General features: G+C 38.7%; 1 protein-coding gene across 2 annotated transcripts in view; it reads right to left on the reverse strand.

Annotated features, from left to right (window-relative positions):
• Positions 1-233: 233 nt before the first annotated feature.
• The window catches only part of LOC113673533 (uncharacterized), a 40,658-nt gene continuing 18,817 nt past the window's right edge, over positions 234-22,074 (reverse strand). For both annotated transcript variants that reach the window (XM_089206835.1, XM_089206834.1), the window contains 41 exons: positions 21,810-21,920; positions 21,242-21,352; positions 20,969-21,082; positions 20,460-20,570; positions 19,547-19,657; positions 19,184-19,294; positions 18,909-19,019; positions 18,557-18,667; positions 18,346-18,456; positions 18,136-18,249; positions 17,494-17,610; positions 16,445-16,996; positions 16,158-16,271; positions 15,649-15,768; positions 14,532-15,092; positions 14,229-14,339; positions 13,681-13,797; positions 13,377-13,496; positions 12,427-12,969; positions 11,679-11,792; positions 11,429-11,545; positions 10,527-11,084; positions 9,952-10,065; positions 9,642-9,755; positions 9,367-9,480; positions 8,689-9,243; positions 8,445-8,558; positions 8,011-8,130; positions 7,312-7,875; positions 6,964-7,080; positions 6,639-6,761; positions 6,259-6,372; positions 5,407-5,967; positions 4,798-4,917; positions 4,219-4,416; positions 3,723-3,871; positions 3,174-3,309; positions 2,803-2,889; positions 2,292-2,358; positions 1,276-1,891; positions 234-1,138 (listed from right to left, as the gene is read on the reverse strand). In XM_089206835.1, the coding sequence (XP_089062961.1) occupies positions 1,061-1,138; positions 1,276-1,891; positions 2,292-2,358; positions 2,803-2,889; positions 3,174-3,309; positions 3,723-3,871; positions 4,219-4,416; positions 4,798-4,917; positions 5,407-5,967; positions 6,259-6,372; positions 6,639-6,761; positions 6,964-7,080; positions 7,312-7,875; positions 8,011-8,130; positions 8,445-8,558; positions 8,689-9,243; positions 9,367-9,480; positions 9,642-9,755; positions 9,952-10,065; positions 10,527-11,084; positions 11,429-11,545; positions 11,679-11,792; positions 12,427-12,969; positions 13,377-13,496; positions 13,681-13,797; positions 14,229-14,339; positions 14,532-15,092; positions 15,649-15,768; positions 16,158-16,271; positions 16,445-16,996; positions 17,494-17,610; positions 18,136-18,249; positions 18,346-18,456; positions 18,557-18,667; positions 18,909-19,019; positions 19,184-19,294; positions 19,547-19,657; positions 20,460-20,570; positions 20,969-21,082; positions 21,242-21,352; positions 21,810-21,920 (8,321 nt within the window). In that variant the 3' untranslated portion in view covers positions 234-1,060. The remainder of the gene's footprint in view (positions 1,139-1,275; positions 1,892-2,291; positions 2,359-2,802; positions 2,890-3,173; positions 3,310-3,722; positions 3,872-4,218; positions 4,417-4,797; positions 4,918-5,406; positions 5,968-6,258; positions 6,373-6,638; positions 6,762-6,963; positions 7,081-7,311; positions 7,876-8,010; positions 8,131-8,444; positions 8,559-8,688; positions 9,244-9,366; positions 9,481-9,641; positions 9,756-9,951; positions 10,066-10,526; positions 11,085-11,428; positions 11,546-11,678; positions 11,793-12,426; positions 12,970-13,376; positions 13,497-13,680; positions 13,798-14,228; positions 14,340-14,531; positions 15,093-15,648; positions 15,769-16,157; positions 16,272-16,444; positions 16,997-17,493; positions 17,611-18,135; positions 18,250-18,345; positions 18,457-18,556; positions 18,668-18,908; positions 19,020-19,183; positions 19,295-19,546; positions 19,658-20,459; positions 20,571-20,968; positions 21,083-21,241; positions 21,353-21,809; positions 21,921-22,074) is intronic.

Below are 22,074 nucleotides of genomic sequence, written 5' to 3' on the forward strand. Positions count from 1 at the left end.
ATTTACTCCGGGCGTTGATGATTAATCCGGACTCTTATTCCAAGGCTACGCGCGGGAGAGACAAGAGAGAGATCCTTGGGACCAGGCTGTGTACTTATTGAACAGGTCCGTAGATCAAGAGATTGACATACACGGCATGTAATGTGTTATATAATGTTGATAACATTGGATTATGGGGCGAAGGCCGAGAGTCTCTCGAGGAATTGTTTAATGATTAAACATTGACACAAGAATTTTCGTGATGTTAGTTTATTTATGATTTTTTCTTAATTTACATATATGATATAGAATTTGTTTAAAATAGAATAGGTTTAGTAATTGTATACTACCTTAAAACCAGTTTTCCAGGGTCTCGCTGTTGCACTGTTTTCACCCAACTAACGATAACAAAATTGATTTTTACGGTCTAGAACAAACGAGACGAAATCTTAATAATCGGAGCCAAGTCGTAACAATCACGACCAAATTAGCTTAAATTTATACTTATTCAATCATACGTCTACAATGCTATCGAACAAGGACTTTGTATAACGTATCTATGATTTTAAACCAATCAAATCTTAAAGAAAGATCTTTTGGTTTGATACTCTAAATTAGGCACCGCAAAGAGGTATTACCCCTCTTTACGGTGGCCAATTTACCTCATCGATTCTGTTCATAAAACCAAACTATCTTGTAATTTCCTCGCTGAAGCAGCATCACAGTTTATCTACAAACATCAGTTTTCGTTACACATCTGTAAATAATTCTGCTAGCTGTCCAAAAACAAAGACTCTCATATCAGTCTAACGTACTGGGGCACGCCTTGCAAAAGACTCCCTTACGTGGACGATGCTGTTTGGGGAAACCTCCAAAAAGAAAAAACTCCGCTTTTTAAACCACACAACAATCGTATTTCATGCCTCGGTTACAAACACGTTTTCTGTACCAATCGAGTTATCAATAACGTGAGCCTCAACTGTTTATAGGAATCTTAAACTATGCAACAAGAACTGCATGAGAAATGCTGGGGTAGTGCAGTTTAAGACAGTCTATGGTACGATAAATAACTTGTGGAAATTTAAAGGAATGGAAAAACTTGACTCTTCTTCCTCTGGATTTCTTCCAACGTTGTCGTTCGGCGATCAAAGCTAAAAATCTGATTCAGAAAAACATGAGTTAGAAAACGGTTTTTTTTTCAAGGAGGCAGCAATGTGGAATGTATGATCTTTATGTCGCTTTTTTTTGCCTCAAAAAGATGCATATCGCTATATGCAGCAAAAGTTTACTTGTTACCTTGTTTTCGTAAGAGAAAATTCCACCTTCGGCCGTCTGTTGCGGAGAAAATGTAAGTGTCCTCTTCTTCTGATCCTCTGATGGCTCCTCAGGGAAGAAAATATTGTCGTAAATATCTTCATAACCTTCGTTATCGCTGCCATTGTCTTCGTTATCGTCGTAGTCATCATCTTCTTCCTCTGACAACTCCCGATATCGCGGTAACTCAAAAAACCCTTGTTTTCTTCGTTTCTCTTCGAGTTTGCTCTCTGGGTAAACACTTTCATAAAACGCGTTTTCACTGTGAACCTCCCCCGGTACCACTTCCTTTCCGTTCACCTCCACACTCAGCGTTTGTACTTCAAAAGCTGAAGGTAGATTCTCGTAAATATGTTCGTATTCTTCGTCATCTAGACTCTGATAATGCCGCTCAATTCCTTCCTCTTCTTCCTCGTCTCCAACGTAAGACTCGTACGCTTCGTTCCAGATTCCAATGCTATTCAAGGCTTTGTCAGGGCCCATCTCGATTGCCACAGTCTGCACCTCATACATGGGCAGATCAGAGGGGATTGTTTGGTAGATTCCTTCTTCTTCTTCCATTGTTGAATAACCTTTCATTTGTCGTGAAGATCTCTTCCTGTAGAAAAAGAAAATTCAAAAACTAACAATCCATAGAAATGATAGCCAATTTCTTAAAAACACTCCGCGAGAAGCTACTTGGCATGAGCTTACACGAATACAAAAAACTGCATAAAACTAAAATGATAGACCATATAGCACTCTTGCTTAACAAGGATCTAGTCCTCGAAACATCATCTTTTCAAAATTCGGTGCCGAGGTTTACATACCTTTACTTATCTCTAACTGACATCAACCTTGCTGCGTCACTTTCCGGACGCAACACTAAAACAACGACTCAGTGCATGACCCTTTTTTCGTGTAATATGATATACTCGAAAACGTCACGAACTTATATTTATTTTACCTATCAGCAAAATTTGCCGTCGTAAAATGAGACGCAAATCGTTTTCACTTACCGAAGATAACGTATAAGGAATAACAATGAGCCGCCCAAAAGGAGTGCACCAAAAACTGCTGGAATTACTAAAAATACAAGACAAAATAATCAATTAGAGAACGGAGAAAATATATAAATTTAAGATTGATTTCGAAGATTTAAGAAGATTTTGTGTTACTGTGCTTTTCTACTGCGCTGGAAAGTTTGAGTAATCCTCTGAACCAATCAGATTTAGGACTAAAACCATCTGAGACTTGCATTGATCATCCTCGTTTTCCACGCGCGTCAAAAAAATTACCTTACTGAACTTTGAGTTCCCATTATTCCTAGCGTTACTTGACCTTTATTCTGATTGGACGTTAAAATTTATTTGGTTTGGTTTCACGAAACTCGACACGAAAATCTCTCTAATTAACATTATTCCTGAATTCGTTGTTGCAACTAATTAAAAAACATGTATATTTGCACAAGAATTCATGACTTGAAATAAGAGTAACAACTCAAAGCGGAGACCAAAAACCATAACCTACCTGCTATGATTCGATCAAACCCTACGCTTTCCTCTGGCGTTTCGTTATTCACTCTCTGAAGCAGTATGCCCGAAGAGGGGAAGTCCTCTGCAATGAGAAGACATTAATTCTACCTGATTAATAAGTCTCCCTCAGGGCAGTTAAACATTTTATGAAAAATGTCTTAAAAGAATTTGACAATATATCATTATAGCACACTCGAGCTGAAACTAAATTAATCCATTCTCATTATCTCTTTACTACATTAGTTACCAGGTTTAACCCGGCAGCTAAGTTACTCACAATTAATACCCTAATACCTGCTTGGAGAATTTCATTTTCTGCTGAGGGAAGGTAAGGACTTCTCATACGTTCTTACATAGTGTAATTACCTGAGTCGCAGCCATATAAAGCGATGCGCACACAAGCAGACGAACCAGTGAAACTGACAGGATGAATTCGGATGTAATGAGCTCTCGTTCCTTCAAGACTCAGATTCTTACCTTGAATGTCATCATTTGCCTGAAACTGTAATGATAGACAAGAGGAACGCGTTAAGTGTCTTCATTATACATTAGAGACCACATGTACCAATACATGTGTATCAGTTATTTCAATGTACTAAATAACGACTTGCCGTTGTAAATTACCCTGTGTGAGCGCAAATTCTGCTCTTTGTTTGACCCATGTACATATTTCGTGTTTAAGAATTCTATAAATTGGTCTATTCGTTTCCTGGACTGTCTGTCGGTCGATCGGTTTGTGGAGTGTCTACTTGTCTGCCTGAATTTCAATGTTTCATTTGCACACCTGACCTCACTGAATTGACCCATCTTACAGGAAATTTGATGAAAGTTCTCACTCTTAGGCAAAAATTAGCAACGGAATCTCCGTTCTTGCGAACTATTGCTGAATGGGTCTCTAACAGAAATTTAACTTACAATTCTAGTTACTCCTTGTTCAGTGTAGTTGACGAACGATCCAGGTTGAGAGTCGTTACTCATAGAAACATAATAACTTTCGACCCAAGAGTTCGTTGAATCATCGGTGACACCTTCGGTCTCAATTACGGATACGTTTGTTAGGTACCCTTAAACACAGAGAAACGGTGGCAACAGTTATTCATTTGCTAAAATGACAAAGCAAAAACTACAGATGTGAAAGTAAATAGATGGTACTCGTGAGTAAAAAAACAAATAATTTAGAAGATAATAAATAACAAACAGTAGTATACCAACACGAGTATACCAATGAATAAACACTTGATTCTTTGTAAAAAATGAAGGTAAGAGCGAGAAAACTGGCATAGGAAGTACCACTTAATAAGCACCATCGCAATAAACCAGACAGAGAAACACATGCAAAGAAAAACAAAAACAAACACTGATGGGAGGAGAGGAAATAAAGTGACAAGTCTAGTAACTTAATTTCCCTTACCAAAGAACACCTGTAAATAAGGTGCTGTGTCTATAACGGATGCGCACCAACCATCTTTCCATGTACCCATAGTTTCGACACCAATCCTCCCTCGGTATGCTGCTCGTCCTTCTTCTTTTTGGGAAGACGCTGTGATGTCATCATCTGGTATTCTTCGTTCATTTGGAACTTTTAGACCTAGCTCCCTGAATCCGCAACCTAAAGTAAAAAATGCGATTACAGCGTTTAAACTGGAGAAAGAAATCAGCCAATCAAGACTTGTCCAGAATATAATTCGTGAAAGGGTTCAGAAAAAACTAAACTCTCCGTACAGTGTCTAGTCCTTTACGAGCGAATTAAACATTTACGGAAAATGAAAATGACCAAAAAAACAAAATAATGGAAACAGAGTTTTTTTTACAGTTAAAGCAAATATTTCAATTCTAGCGAGAACAGAATGTCAATGATTGATTTCGTCCTATTAGATTAAGAGTCTCGTTCGCTAAGACCACCGCGTTTACGAGAGATCTTTGAAGGGATACACCTTCTTATTCAATTTCACGTCTACTTTCGGGGTAACAAGTGGTTAATTCCACATACCAAACTGACATTCCTGTCCATAATATCCACGTGAGCATTCACAGCGGTAACTTCTCCCTGTGTTAATGCAAGTTCCCTCATTGATACACGGTGAAGAGTTACAAGTGCCATGATCTTCAACTAATAAACCCAAGAAAAAATGATTCATTTCATTTCATCTATCAAAGCCACAGTTACAAACAAATTTACAAAATTTCGTTAAGAACCACTTCCTAAATAAATTTTGACCCGGTATTGAACATGGAAACAGTTTTTTTTCCACTCCACAAAAGGCCCCCGTGTCCAGAAAACAAACAACTTTTAGGCAGGAAGTCCTTGGAGGTAGTTGCTCGATGAAGTGGTCTTGTCAATGAGTAAATCTCTAGCTAAAATGACTTAGAAAGGAGACTTAGCTAGAAAATTTGTAGAGGATTTAGGTGAAATTATACCTCAAAAAGTTTATGTTAACAGACATAAATTCCAATTTATCTTGGCCAATGTCAGTGATGAAATTCCTAGTACATGTAGAACTTGCCAGTCAGTCAGTTAGTATATATGCGACATAAGATTGTTGTGATCTCTCTAATAACCATACATTTAAGTCCCAGTCAGCCCTGTTAAGATACTTACGTGAACAGATTTTTCTTTTCAGCTCCGTTTTCAAATTTTCCAAACCATCAAACGCCGTTCTATAAACTAACCGTCCATCATCGCCGCTGATTTCTCGAAGTTCATCTTCATCATAGTCATCACCGACCCCGACAGCAAATATTGTCACGTTTTTGTCACGCAATTCCTTTGCTGGAGTTCTAATCAGATCATAAGAAGACCCACTAGTTATTAACACCAGGTAATTTGAAACGTCTATCCGAAGTTTAGGCTCTGAGAACATCTTATGTCGCATGTAGTTCAATGCTTTCCCAATGTGTCTTCCCTGATTCGGGTAACGGACGCCATTCACTGCTCTTCCAGCTTCCGATGAGTTATGGTACTCTCCAAAATTGAACACTTGGTAAACATCAGTAGAGAAGACTGCTAAGCCAACGTGAGCTCTTTCCTCGGACACATCAAGATAATCGATGAAACCTTTTACAAATTCAAGTGTCTTGTTAAAGTTTCCACTACCAGAGAGTTCCACGCTGGCGGATCCATCAATCAGAAAACCGACGTTAACAAATTGGCCTTCACACCCTACAAAAATTTGAACATCTTACATTTGAGTTACAGTGTTAAGACAAAATATCATGTATTAAACTCAACGACATAGCGAAATACATGATTTTATGGCAGGAATTAGTTCGTACATCTTTATTAGAACGTACATGGGTGATTCGAATGTCTTCCAAAACTAAGTCAGTCAGTCAGTCAGTCAGAGAGATAGGCATATTTGCAGAGAACTCCAGATGGACAAGCAGAAAACGATGGATTTACTACTTAGCAACTTCCTACTTAGCACCTACTAAAACTGCACTCAGTACTTACGAGTCTGACAATGTTCCCCAGTAAATTTGACTGGACATTTACAGTAATAGCTTCCTGGGGTGTTCATACATTGTCCGCCATTGAAACAAGGATTCTTTGTGCATTCATCCAAGTCTGGAAAAAAAAACTTTCATATTTATCGCATGACCCGCACGGGCTTACATTGCAAATCATTGGTTGTAAAACAATTCCCTTATGCTGGCCGTACGCGACGGCACGGGTGGGGTCGGGAGGAGCCATACTATCCCGCGAGATACGAGGTTCAAAAATGAAGGAGGGAAAGAAGAGCAGTGGTTATTTGGTACAATTTTTATCGACTGAGTTAGCTCGAACCAGACAGGAAAATATTTATTTCACTTTAAGTAGGTTTCTCCACTTACCCTTCTCACAGTTAGTGCCATTCCATCCAAGAACACATTGGCACTGAGGAGTGCCGTCATCTCCGATTGTACAGTTTCCATTATTATAGCAAGGAAGTTGAGAAAGAATACAAGGTGATCCAGCTAAATATCACAAATAGACAACATTAATTCTCAACAATGAATTTTTTTACTATCTGCAAGAAAATCTATCAATTGAAACTTAAAAAAACAACGACAACAACAACATAAAGAACGAAACCGAAAAAAAAAACAACAACAACAGCACGCAAACTGTTTTTCATAGCACATCGTTGCTTGGTTAGGGTCAAAACTTGCCACTTACCAACTTCACACTGTTTCCCAGCCCAGCCAGACTTGCAAATACAAGTGTAGTTTCCTGAAGGATGATTGACACAACTTCCACCATTGAAACAAGGATTGATTGAACAAGGATCCACATCTGCCAATAAAACAATGCTGAGATTAAGGAGGAGATAATCAGCTGGCATCATCGATCAATTCTATTTTAAGTAACCTGGGAATGATAACTATGTGCAAAAAAAATATTTCTGACCCCTTTTTCTCTTTTCATCTTCGGTTGCTTCAAGAAGACCACAACTGATAGGGAATTAATTCTCTACCCTTTACCGTATCTATTCATAAGATCTCTGTATAAAACAGATTTCTTTACCTTTAACAATTGCATCTTTCAGGGAAGCCATTACGGGACCAAGTCCCTCATAATCATTCGTAGTAAACACATGTTCTGAGTTGGGTTCTGAAGCCATCTCGTTCAACTGACCACTTTTGTACCGACCAATACCAACACTTAATATTGTAACGTTGTTTTCTTTTAAAGCGAACGAAGGGACAGCAATGTCATCGGCTGAACTTCCGTCTACTATGACAACAACGATGTCTCGAGATTTTCTGCCAGTAAGTCCATTTGACTGATTAAATAACTCCTTGCTCGTTAGTTCCAAAGCTTTTCCAATATATCTTCCTTTACCAGTTGTGTTCAAATCGTCCAATTCAACTTCAAGCTCTGAATACGTGGTGTTGTCCAATCGGTTCTTCAAGTATGGGGTGTCAGAGTACCCAATAATCCCTATGCGTGATTCGTCCCCATCATCCTTAAGGGTTTTTACGATGCCTTTGACGAACCCCACTAGCTTTTTAAAGTTCCCCTTCTGATAGCTGTCGACGTCACCTCCAGTGTACACAAGGAATCCGATATTGAAAGTACCTGAATATTCTATGACGAAAAGAAAAAGATATAGTGGATATAATCGGTGCGAGGTTGGATGACGTGGTTGACTCATAACAGGTTTGAAAAGTGATTAAAACATACATGAACAAGATTGACTAGCATAGTTAAAGCTATCAGTACCTCGGTTGCAAGAGTTTTCTTTGTCGAAAAATCCTGGTCTGCAGTTACAAAATGAAGTTCCTGGGAAATTGATGCATATTTTTCTATCTCCGCAGCCCATATCTGCGCACTCGTTAATATCTGGGTAATAATTCAGACATAAATCACATTTAGGGTTACAACACAGTGGAATTTCATCATTGTGTTTTTAGTAGATCGTTCTGTACTACACCTATCACAATAGAAAAACGAAGTTGGCGTACAGAGAAATACAAGTATCAAAGAGGAAGGAATAAATCAAAAGAAAACGAAGATGCTTGGTGTATGAGAAGATTCAAGCGCATTACACATAAAAGAATTTGAATAAATTGATGCTATGCACAAATATAGACCCTTTAAAGGAAGTGTAAAGAACCGATAGATAAGATTTGCACATTTTACACTTGTGCACCTACCCATTTCACAATTGACTCCCGTATAACCAGATGGACAAGCGCACTCGTAACTATCCATTAGACTTTCACATGTTCCACCGTTGTTGCAGGGATTGCTGTAGCAGCGATCCACAGCTTCACCGGAAGAAAAAAAAATTGTTATTTTTGAGGGGGCCAGAGAATAGATAAAAAAGGCCAGTTAAAAAAAAGCATCAATATTTATGCGATGACACTCCCTATGTTGTGGAAAAGCAGCAGATCTTACCGTTACAAAGCGTCTCCTTTATCCTGTCAGCTGTAGATGGAAGCTGATCATAGGATGGAGCCTCAAACACATTGGACGGTGTAGATGCTATCAGTTGAAGCTCTTCTGCTGCGTAGAATTCGCCGACACCCACAGCCAGAGTCACAACCTTCATTGCTCTGAGATGAGCTGATGGCAAAGAAACGTCATCATTGGACACTCCATCTGTGAGAGTCACAAGGCAGTTGTGTCTTCCAGATTGCGCCAGCGCAAAGAGATCATTCTGAACAGCCATGAGGGCTGAGCCCGTGTAAGTACCATTTGCTGGATAGTCCATGGAGTCGATCATTTGGTTGATGTCTGGTTTAGCGTAATGCGTTTGGAAGGTAAACTTAGTTATGGTGAGTGACGAATAGACCACTAAACCGACATTAGTGTCGTCTTTGTCAACCTTGTAGAAGTCGATCACAGATTTGACCAACTGTTTGTATTGAAAAGCAGCGGATGAGTTAAGTGTTTTCATGCTGGCTGAGCCGTCAACTAAGAAAGCCAAGTTGAATTTCTGGTGTTTGCAAACTGCAATGAGAAAATATGAAGAACACTTCCTATCATTTCTTCACTTATCAATTTATCAGACGCGCACTCGTGGAACGTTGTGTGGCATCGCAAATATCGGCTGAGAAGGAGACTAAAACTTACCTGACTGACAGTTGGTTCCCAAATATCCTGATGGACATGCGCATTGATAACTCCCCGGCAGGTTGTTACAGTGACCATTGTTCTGGCAAGGATCCGAGTCACACTCGTTTATATCTGACAAATAAAGTAAGCATAAAGAAGTCATTTCCATTTCAGTATCACGCCCTCCAGAAAGATAGACATGCCTGTGTGTAAAATCTTGCATCTTAAAATTATTAAGTCCTCCCTTTCCCCTTTTCTGCCGGAATGTTTGATTCTTTCAATGTACCACATACCGTCTTCACAGTTGTCTGATGTAAAACCAGCCACACAGTTACAGGTGTACGAGTATCCAGATCGAATGCAATGTCCTCCGTTCTGGCAAGGATTCGGAAAACATGGGGATATTTCTGGGAAAAAGTAAAAAGAAAAAAAAATATTCTCAAAATACAAATATTTAAATGTTCAAGTGACACGTGCAGTCTCTTCTAAGAACTTGTTCAAGTAGAAGTAGAAATTATTGAAGACTTGCCAGTAAGACACTTTTAATGCAATCACATAAGTCATTATATAATGGGTCATAATGTGTCAGATTTGAAAGCTCACCTTGGTCACATCTGCTTCCTGAGTATCCCTGTGGACAATGGCATCTGTATCCATCTTCATTTAGAACACATGTACCGTTGTTGCGACACGGTGATGACGAACAAGGATTTAATGCTGCAATATGGAAGTGTTTTTTTAATCTTACAAAAGTATGCCACGCACAAATGTATTCATTATTTAGCAATGGTTGTTCACATTTTTGGCTTGTTGAATAATGTATGAACACAGGCGAAGCATTTTGGTTGAAGAAAACATCGCTCGGCTCGACTTGGTATGTCACGTTTTGCCGGTCACTGTTTTTGAGGTGCTCGTTTGCAGTCTCAGTATCCCTCATCCTCCTTCATCTTCACTCTTTTTATGTTTGATCCATCCATTTTGGTATTTTTCTATCCTAATAAACTTATATTGTAATCCTCTTTTTCGCGTAAGAGGTAATTTCGGGCATAAAACAGGTAACGAACATGATTTCGTGACGTAGCTGTAATAACAACAAACACAACTAATGCGCTTATCCTTGAACAAAGCACAAGGGAAAAAGGATTCGACAGTTTCTTAAGAAGCACACAAGGACTTACCCATGCAGACAGAGTCCTTCATCTCTTCTGTAAACAAAGCCGTGTCTATATCCCAAGACTTAGAATACTTATAGTACATCGACATTGGTTTAGAGGCGATTTCTTTCAGTTGCCCTTTCGCCATCTTGTCTCCATTACCAACTGCAAATATTTTGACCCCGTATTTCTTGATGGCCTGTGCGATTTCGCCTATAGAGTCTTCAGATCTTTTGTTTTGTAGAAGGATAATGACTTTGGGGACACCATTGCGACCATACTTAGTAAAAACCTCGTCCTTGACATACTTTAGACCTTTCCCAACGTAACGCTTCTTCTTGTTAAGCAAATAAATCTTGGAAATAACTTTATAAAGGTCTGTATAACTAAAACGATCATTCAGATTGAGAATTATTTGAGAATCGTCGCCATAAAGCACCAAACCAACATGCGCTCCTTGTTCAGAAACGTGGAGTACTTTCGCGACATTTTTGATGAGTCGTATAATTCGCAAAAAATTTTCCATCTTGGCTCCTTCCGTCCCATCCGCAAGAAATACAAGATCCATCGTGGTATTACAAGCTGCAAGGAGGAAAAAATTACAATTACGGCTGACCTATCTAAGAGTAACAACATCAGAAGGTCATTGAATGTTCAACTTCCAAAAATGATGTCTGTAATTTCTTCTCTCAATATCAATACCACTACACGTGCGATGGGGTGAGACAAATTCATCAGCGAGATAGTTTTTTGGTACGAGACCAAATTTTGTAAACTGATTTTCAAGAAGTACTGAGCAGCAAATAGAGAAAATTCCCAAACAGATCTACGGGTTTTAAACAATTTATTCAGAAACCGAGATATAAGGAGTGAAGTACCATTTTATGATTTTTTATTTGCTTTTCTGCGTGTTTTTTTTTCTTTACCTTTGTCGCATTTTTTCCCGTAGAATCCGTCCAGACACACACACTCATGTGATCCAACCTGGCTGATACAAACTTGTCCTTCGCTGCAAGTGTTGTTTACGACACAATTGTCTATTACTGCAATTGAAGAAAGGATCACACTCGTAAACAAGGCATACATTATAAACTTGAAATATCAATTTAACGATATAAATAGTGAGGTTGCTAGATCTTGGGAGTTCAATAAAGAGTAATGATTACCCGTCCGTACCTTCTTCACAGTGAGTTCCCTTCACTCCTTTAGGGCATGCGCACTCGTATCCATGCAAAGAGTTGTGGCATGTTCCGTTATTCATACACGGACTGCTGAAGCAGTGGTCAACGGCTAATATTTAAACAAAAAGAAGCAATCATTTACAATTTCCACAAGAAATGTTCTTTATCGTCACTAAAGCAAAATGCAAGTCACCCTGGGAACAAGATCGAACGGATACTGCAATACTATGAATCATCAGCATGTACATTAAAAAATTCCAATCATATCTTGTCTTGATTATAATTTTTATTCAACTCTTCTACCCCCCTCGCCCAGCCCTCCCCTCTCACCAGGTTTCGTCTTTTCAATTTCTTGAGACGAACGTAAATAAACTAGATGTAGAGAGGCACTGCGTCTTTTCCACGAGAATAAAAAAACAACACGGTTTTGAAGATGTTTCGTTTCAATCTGCGTCCATCATCTTCATCCTTAATCCTCCTCAGTCCTTTTTAGTTTAATCTCGTCACTATTTTTTTTCATATAATCAAACTGATATGTTCCCGTAACACAAAATGACTCAAAATCTCGGGAATAGGCAGTAAGAAACGCAGCTACATAAAACTGCATTACGCAAATCCAGGAACAGTGTACGAGGAGAAAAAGGGTAAAACGATTTCTTTACGGGAAAACTAGGATTCAATAACCATAAAAGGTACCCTTTCCACCAAGCATCCGCAAACACATGCAAGTAACTCAGCCTTACCTTCACAAATCATTTCACGGATTTTCCAACTCATATGTACAAGTTGGTAGTAACTTGTGAAAACAATAGTGTTTAAATGTGGTTGGCTTGCCACGACTTCAACTTGTTTGATATCGTACCAGTCTCCCATAGCAACAACTAGAATTGTTACGTTCATGTTATGGAGTAATTTCGATGCAACTGCGACACCATCGTTTGACGTCCCAGCAGTGAAAACAACAAGAACACGGTGAGCATTTTTTCGGCTGTTGTTGAAGAATTCTTGTCTTGTATAATTCAGCGATTTTCCAATCAGTGACCCAGGAGGAAGTGTAGGTAAGTTCTCTAATGACTGCAATGTTTGGTTTCGAGTGTAGTTGTAGTAACTTTCTGTTTTCATAACCGACGAATACAGGACCACTCCAATTCTTGTGTTAGGGTCGTGAAGATAGCCCAGGATAAACTTAATAATGTTTATTATGTAGACAAAATATCTATTTCCTGTGTTCTGGTTGGAAGATCCATCTATCATAAAGACCATGTCAATCATGGTTTCTTTGAAGACTGTAAAAATAAAATTTATATCCAAATGTGAGATCTTTTGAAGGGCATATAATTAAACTAACATTCATAAACAAGGCAAAACCGGCAGATAAGACTGCGAGAATTCCTTAACATTTGTTCATCTGTTCGATTTTTCTAATCCCAAATCCTTATCTTTCGTTAGCTATGTTTTTTTCTTGTTTGTTAGTCTCTGTCATCACACAACACCTTCAGAGTTTCTACGCTCCGCAACTGATTACAGTAAAGTCGAAAAAGGTAGAAGTATTTCAAAGCTTCAAGGAACTTAAGGAGTCTGATGTCTTGAAAAAAATTTTGGTTTCGAAAAATTAAAAGTTCGTGGGACATTAAAGTCAGTTCTGCCTAATCATGCTTTGCATGAAATTGATAGAACACCTATACGTATTCACCTTTATCACAATTTTTCCCAGCATATCCTCCTGTACAGTTGCAGTGGTAGTCACCCATTCGTTCTTCACAAGTTCCTCCATTCTGGCAAATTTTGTGCGGTAATGAACATTCTTTGATGTCTAGTGAGACGAAGAAGAAGATAAACAGATAAAAAAGTCAAAGAGCTTTGGCTTAAAAACAGACAGATCAAAATTACGTGACTCCATTTATTTACAGATAACTTTTAGAAAAATAAGACCCCAGTTCATTTGCCTTGGACAAATGTTGTGTCAGTAACTTGCTTACATTTATAAAGTTACTAACCTTCTTCGCAGTTGGGTCCGGTCCAGCCCGGTGAGCATGCGCAGTAATAGGAGTTGAGTGGCAAGACTTCGCACGTGCCAGCATTTTTGCAAGGATCAGGATTGCATGGATCATGAACTAAATATAAATTACAACTTTTAAGTACGTACTTAGTTTGAAAGCCAATTTTTTTCAATGCTTTGCACAGCGACAAGTGAGGGTAGGTGGAATATCAGCTAAAATTATCTTAAAAATTAAGGAAACTGACCCCGTTTAAGTACTGCATTCCCTTCCAAACGGAACGAGATAAGTGACATTTATATCAAAGGTACAAATCCCTCTTAAGATATTTTGAGATCAAGGTATTTCGTTTCTCGGGAATGCTTGAATGTTTTGGAGAAAAACCAATTGGCGCCACTTCGCAACGTCCATTTCACTGAGAATCTCGCGCAACAAGGGTTATCAAAAAAGTAAGGCATAGGTTATTGATGTCGCATGCAAGGAAACCTCTCTTCTTTCTAAGCCTCATCCGAAACTATCAGATATAATAAAGATCCTATTGTGCTGACCTTTATCGCATTTCATTCCTGAATATCCTGGATGGCAAATGCATACGTAGCCACTTTCTGAAGATTCACAAGTTCCATTCATACAAGGATTTCCGGAGCATGGGTCAAGTGCTAAGATATAATGATAAAACATTCTGTTTTGATTATGCAGTTTCAGTTTTAGCCCTCTCCGATCAATCTACGTTTCATTTGTAGTTACGTATCCCAGTTCCTTAAAACAATAATCAGTCGTGATTTACTAACGTAAAGACGAAAACAGGCCTAAGAGCCTACTCTTTATAATTGATAAAACAAGATACTTACCTTCAGCCATCCTTTCTTTAAAGTGTGTAACCTCAAATCCAAGCTCTTTACCAGAATCGTAAGTGAGTATGTGGTCGCTGTCTGGATCGGAGGAGATCTCCTTAACTTGACCCAGGCTGTATTCACTCCCAACAGCAATTGTAAACACTGTCACATTGTAGTTCTTCAGTAAAAGATACGAGGGAACTGCGATTTCATCATGGCTCTTGCTAGCTGTCAATATCACTAGTACTTTCTGAACTTTTGGGCGTGAGATGCTCGCGTTATGGAGAATAGAAGCAACGTATAACATCGCGTCTCCTAAATTACTTTGGAGACTTGCAGGATACATAGTTTTATCAACAGCTTTTTCAAGAGATGACTGGTTGAAATGATCATTTAAATTCGCCACAAGAATGGAATTGTCACCATAAACGGTTACACTGGCATGGGTTTCGTCCTCAGACACATTTAGTGAAGCGGTGACAGCATTGGCGAAGGAGGTAAATGTGAGAAAGGTCTCTTTTGTTACTGACTGACTTCCATCAATCAAGAAGGCAATGTCCAATTTGGTATCAAAGGCTAAAATAAGATTTAAAAAGATGCAAAACAAGAATGTTAACATGATCAGGACTACGTAGGGGGGGATATGGTCAATGGATATCACAGAATATTCCTAGCTTATTATCTATCATACTCCCACTTCCAAAAAACGCTTTATACATCAGTAGGCGCTTTTTTTCCAAAGACTGCTGTAGTTATTGATGATCTCACTACTGTTGTTTCCTTAAATTTATTGCTGCACAGTTTTGTTGCTGCTGCCGCTACCCGCGTTGATAATATAGATTCTGGTCCCTTTCAGTGTTTCGTTTTTGTTTTCTTTGGTTTTTTTTAATTTTCGTTTTGTTTGTTTGCTTGTTTGTTTTACTTCTTTTTAATCGTTTTTAATTTGGTTGTCTCTTTTTGGCAAAAAGAAATTCAAGTAATTACCGGAAAATTCAGTTTTTCCCTAAGGATAACAATAATCGTCTAAGTAAAAACACAAATTTTGGAGAAAAACTCAAAAAAGGTTGGCCAAAATTGAGACAAGTCAAGAGAGAGGTATTATCTCCCTTGTCTCTACACGAAGAATACTCACCATATTGGCAATTGGCACCATACCGTCCGCCTATGCACACACATTGATAACCTCCCAAAGTATTAATACAGGACGTTCCATGAGTGCAGTTTGGAGCGTCTATGAGGCATTCATTTACATCTGGTTGGAATGAAAAAAACCAATTCTTTAGCATTACGATTTCCATCATTTGATTTGAGAACTGATAATTGGCAAACTGTGTTAGTGTTCCCCATCTTTGGGAATCCTTTTCCCGATTTGGAGTATATTGTTCACTTTGTATTTTTCTCTCGCTAATCTTATATGTTGTGGTTTCACTCTCACTCGAGGTACTTGCAGTTTTGCAAGTGCATTTGTTCTATAGAAGCACAAAAAATTATTTGAAAGAGGCATTGGGATAATTTTAGATAGGAGGAACTAAATTTTTTTCCCGTCTTAAAGAAAGTAGCGCTTTGTTTTAAAGGACACAACCCGTCAATCACCGCTCTAATTTGATATTTCTTTCCTTCCACTGAAGTGAAATCGATTACCTTCTTCACAAGTTGGTCCCTCAAAGCCCACTGGACAAGAGCAGGTGTAGTTTCGCGCAGTTCTACTGCAGTTCCCTCCAAAACGACAGGGAAAGCTAGCGCAAGGATCAACAACTGTAAAGACAAAACCATGCCATGTTACTCTTACTTAGAGTATCAAATGATAGAAGAGATATGGGGAACAAAATCAAGTTGACGTGATAATTGATGGCGTCAGAGTTCTTGTTACAACTATCACTTTTGGCCGCGAAATCTACAGTAATATACGCAATTGATTCCTTTATTACCTTGACTTACAGCACCGCTGACACCACTTTCCATAACATCCATGTGTGCATCGCGTATTGTAATAACGTTATCGTCTTTTGGTTCGCTCGCGACCACGTCTAATTGTTTGATATCGTAACCGTCTCCAATTCCAACGACAACGATTTTTATTCCTTTATCACGAAGGTCTTTGGAAACTTCTGTAAAATCACCAATTAGTAAGTGACCGACGAAAACAACAAGGACGTCAGGTACGTTTTCTCTGCCAGTTTCAAATATCTGCCTCCTAGCAAGGCGCAGAGCATTTTCAATGGAAGCGGTTGTCTCGTTTATGAATGGTAAATTCTCAATGGCAGCTGTTACGGTGGAATCATCGTAGTGCTCAGTGAAGTTAAATCCAATAACTGCAGTCGTCGCATAGACTGCTGCAGCCACATTGGTTTGATGTTGGGAAATGTTATAGTCAGACAAAATTGTGTTTGCAAACTGCAGTGTTTTTCGGAAAAGATGATATCCAAGGTGAGCTGACCCATCCAAAAGGAACATTAGATCAAATATGTCCGTAGCCAGTCCTGAGAAAGAAAATTGAAATAAGAATGTAAGCAAACCTGAAATGTATATAGCTTTACAGGTGGAAACTTGAATGACCTAAATATTTCCATCGTATATGGATGGTGATGGAGGAGGATGCAGACCCCATATAAATCGGTTCACATGTGCACAAGTGCACATTACAGAGAAAAAAAAAAGCTATTCCGAGGAAAGAACAACCAAACAAAACAAAACAAAAAAACCAAACAAGAGAAGCAGCCAATAGAAACTCGAGAGGGGGGAAAAGCGAGAGATAAAGTGATCTTTGGGTCTGATTAGTTGGTAACTAAGAGTGGCTTTCTAAGGAATAACCATAAACGTAATAAGGCCACATCAACACTCTGTAACATATATAATAAAGAATAACTGTACCGAGGAGGAAAATTATTAATCAACAAGCACACAGATAGAGCATTATTATTTTTCTTAAGTTGTCATAGGTAAAAATATTTCTATTGACACACAAAAAAAACCCCACCTATTTGACAATGGATCCCAGTAAAGTTTGGTGCACAGATACACTCGTAACTGCCAAAGGTATTTCTACAACCGTATGCTCCATTCAAGCAGGGGTTGTTGAAACACTCGTCAATATCTGTAAACGTCAGGCGATGGTAAACAAAAGTCATTAGGTGAGATGAAATAAAATTCTGTGGGTAATGAGGTGTGTAGTTACAAAACCAGTTTATCGCGCGTGCAGGAGAAGGTTAATTCGAAATTACATACACGATGCCTCTGCATCGTAGGACTTCTATTTACCATATGATACTTTCGATAACGAATTTAAAGTAACTGTTCACCATTCAAAAGACAAATTAAACTCAAAATGTTACCATGTAGGAGGGAAAGAGCAGGAAAGAACCCATTGGCGCGCATGGGACTGACGCTTGAATGAAGTAGATGATGACCTGCGGGTATCTTATTTGAGGATTTATCATTGCGTGAATGGTTCCCTACGTGATCATGCACAGATTAATGGACCAGAGACATACGAAAAGTCATAGGGAGAGTTGGCAAAGGTACAGCAATACACACTCTACTGCAAAATAAAACAAGAAACAGTTGTCCCTAGAAAAAATTCGTTCAGGCAAAGGGGGCAGTTGTTCCCATCATGCCTTACCTTCCTCACAATCTTTTCCCCTCAAACCAAGAGTGCAGTCGCAGTTGTAATCGCCATCAAACGAGGTACACACCCCTCCATTTTTACAGGGCAGAGAAACGCACAAATCTTCCACTAGACAAAGAAACGAAATTGTCAATTCAAAAATGGAATTTAATCTAATCAAGTATGGTAGTGTAAATGTAAAAATGTAAATGTAAGTTTGCTTACCTTCACAATTTCTTCCACTGAATCCTGCAAGACAAGTGCAATTATAGCCATTTTCAGAGTTGAGGCATGTCCCACTGTTCAAGCATGGATTGTTGAAACAGGGATCCACCACTGAAACATAGAGACAATCAGTAATTATGTATGTAATTGTGCAAAATGGTTCGAATCAGCTAAGAAAATAACGGCTAGAAATTATTCGTAGCAAACAAACCTTCACAGCTCGTTCCGGAGTAACCGGAAGCACAAGTACAATTGCGCCCTTCATCTAGATTTTGACACGTTCCATTGTTTTGGCAAGGACTGTTGTAACAATAGTTCTGAGCTAAAATTAAAAAACAAATCGAATGTCACAGTATTAAAGCTTGAAGACTCAAACTACCGGTAATGCATGAAAGTGACCTTTGGTCAAATTTTTGTTATCTGATTGGCCAAGAGTTTCGCACGTCTTTGACCAATCACATAGCTTAGAAAAGCATACCAATGCAACAATCAATCAAAGATTGTGCTCCTTCGGAAAACTCTAAAATAATTCTATTTAATACTGAGTGTGAAGAACTACACACCTTCGCAGTTTTGTCCTGTAAAGTTGGCAGGACAATAGCAAATGTAATCTTCAAAATCATTAATACAGGTTCCATTATTCTGGCAAGGGTTTTCATGGCAGTAATCAATCTCTGAAAAAAAGGCAAAAAACCCTACCTTCAGTATTCCATTAATAAGGATTCCCCCGGCCTAAAAACTGTTTCTTGACGTCATACAACTCTAAAAGGTGACGTGCTTAGGAAATATCGGGTCCCTGTAAGCACCCCCTCTACAACTATTACAGTATAACGCTAACCTTCGCAGTTTATCCCTGTCAATCCTGAAGGACATTCGCACTTGTAATCGTTTGGAAGATTGTGACATGTTCCATTATGTCGGCAAGGGTGACTATGACAATAATCTCGCTCTGTAAATCAAATGAAAGGCAAGGTAAGAATACTCTGTGTTTCATTGTGTTGTGTACTTCATTGTACTGCGTATTTTTTAACTGCCGGCAATTCCGAGATACCAAAGCCTATGCTCTGTAATAAGGGTAACTGTGCGGACTTCACATAGCATTTTCTTAACTCTAATACTCCAGAATATACCAAGCACAGAAGAGAAAGGTGCGCATTTGGCTCAGTTAAGTTTTGTTGAGGTCTCTTTTTGTTCAACAAACCTGCGCAGCTCTTTCCAGTGTAACTTGGGGGACACGAACAAGTGTAGTTTTCAGGGTTGCTCTGACATGTTCCATTGTTTAGACACGGGTTGCCGAAACAGTGATCTTTAGCTGCAAATTGATAAATATGTCAATTTAGACGTAAGGGCTTTGAGGTTGTAGAGATATATCAAATTGATGAGAGAAGTCCAGCTAAAGTTGATAAAGTTCTGTAACAGGGCATTCCGTTTTTTCAGGAATAGCCTTCCTTGTCTTTAAGGACGAAAGGTTTGAATAAAACTTCACTCTACTATGGCCTTTCTGGACATGGTCTTTGACATTACACAAACTGATAACTTTTCCTACACGATTACAATTTACAAGAAAAAAATGTTCGTGTTTATTGAAACAATCTAAAAACCGGAGAGAGAGTAATCCACACGAGATGATATTAAGCTTTTCTGGACCAGAAAAGTTTTACGTCACGCTTAATTACTTTCACATTTTCCTCCGCTGAATCCAAGAAGGCAACTACATTGAAAGCTGTCAGCGGTGATGATGCAGGATCCGTCGTTCGTGCATGGATTTCCATAACAGTAATCTGTTTCTCCGGTAAAATATCAAATTTTTTCATTGACGTTCAAACCCGTTCTGATAATTGTAACCATCCTCATTCGAACAGAATTCCCTCCGCTTGACATCGATCGTCTTTATATCCGTTTGAACGACTTAGAAAGCAGTTAGGTTTGTTTTGGCAACCTGTTCGGACGGGTTGCGGCATTAACAAATTGCCTGAAGCGCGAGTGATCAAGTCGCAACTGGTTTTAGTTTTGTATCCGATTCATTAGGTCTGTGTTTCATAGTTTCTGGATCAATAATAGAGGGAAAGAAAGCAAAAAACGAAGATTCTCTAGGAACTAGTAAAGAAACCAACCTTCACAGAGCTGTCCATTGTATCCCTCTGGACACTCACAAGTGTAGTTATCGAATAGTCTAACACATGTCCCATTATTTAGACAAGGACTGTAAGAACATCGATGTAATTCTGGAATCAAAATATATTAAATTCAGATCCGTACACGACTTTTTCTACCTAACTTTCTTAACTCTTACTCACTAAAAGCCCATTAGTGCGGAAGCCTTTTCTAGTTTTAGAAGCAACCATAAAACTATGAGTGTTGCTATTCAGCCTACTTGGCTTCTCGTCTGTCGACGTTCGCAAAATTTGGCATTGGATGAAAAAAAGCTCTGTGAGGTCAGGCTCGAGCAATTCGTCCGAATCCCTACCGAAACATTCAACTCAGTGACTCAAAGACAGGAACTTTGTGACTCAAAACTGCCTTATGCGTTGCTGTATACCAACCAATAACTGCGTTTCCAACAAAGTAACAAAATTTTTCAAGTTTTAAATGGTGGAGTGTTCAGGTAAAGAAAGAAACAGACCTTGTTCACAATTCCTTCCACTGAACATTCCCTGACAAAAGCATTGAAAGCCATCCACTGTATTTTGACAAGTTCCGCTATTTTTGCATGGGCTGTCGAAGCAATTGTCTTTTTCTGCAAAGTGACAAGAAATTTTTTTTTTCTCCCTATCGAGCAGACAAATAGAAGTAACAAGTAAAAGAAGTAATAAATTTATAATTCCTGTACAAATCTGATTGAGAGAAATAAAGACGACATTTAACAAAAAGAGTGAAAAGTAAGTGGAGTTCTAACCTTCGCAATTCTCTCCTTGAAATTGTTCTGTACAAGCGCAAGTGTAGTTATTCAAAAGACTGCGACATGTTCCGTTATTAAGGCAAGGGCTATCATAACAATAATCTACTTCTAAACAGAAGAAAAGAGGAAATTCAAATAAAATTAGTGAAACGAAGAAAATGGGAAAATGGGAAAAACAGAATGAGACCGTAGATATCAAGGAAGATGAAGACAGATGGGAAGGTGGATAATAAAGCAAATTATGAAAAAAAAGGGAAAGGAGGCCGACATGACATTCAAGGAAAAAGGGACGACGAAGAGGAAAAACAAGGGAAAGAAAGAGAAGGAACAGGAAGAAAGAGTAGAAGACGGAGGAGAAATAGGGGGGGGGGGGAAGAAGGCGAAGGAGTACTAGCGGAAAATTTATAATAGGGAGCAGAAGGAGGAGGAGCGGGAAAGGGGAAGTAGGAGAAATAGACTGAGGTAAAGAAGGACAAGGGGAAGGAGGAAGAAGGAGGAGGATGAGTACGAGGGAAGAAAGACCAAAGTTTTTTTTCGCGTCAACTGTTTCTTCTTTGATACTCACTCTCGCAGCTTGGTCCTGAAAACCCTGGCATACAATGACAGGTGAAGTTGATTGGCAAATTATAGCAGGTTCCATTGTTCAAGCAGGGACTGTAGCGACAATGATCAAAGGCTATTGATAAAAAGAAATTTTTTTTACAAAACAGTTAAAAAAAAGGTTCGGAAGTTCATCTTAATTTAGGGTTTTGAGAACACGGGAATGGTGGATCCTTTAATCCAATACTTGAAAATACAAAGTAAAAGCGGCGAGATTGATTATTTGACAT

Source organism: Pocillopora damicornis, chromosome 5 (genome assembly GCF_964200805.1).
Source record: "Pocillopora damicornis chromosome 5, jaPocDami1.2, whole genome shotgun sequence".
NCBI classification, from domain to species: domain Eukaryota; kingdom Metazoa; phylum Cnidaria; class Anthozoa; order Scleractinia; family Pocilloporidae; genus Pocillopora; species Pocillopora damicornis.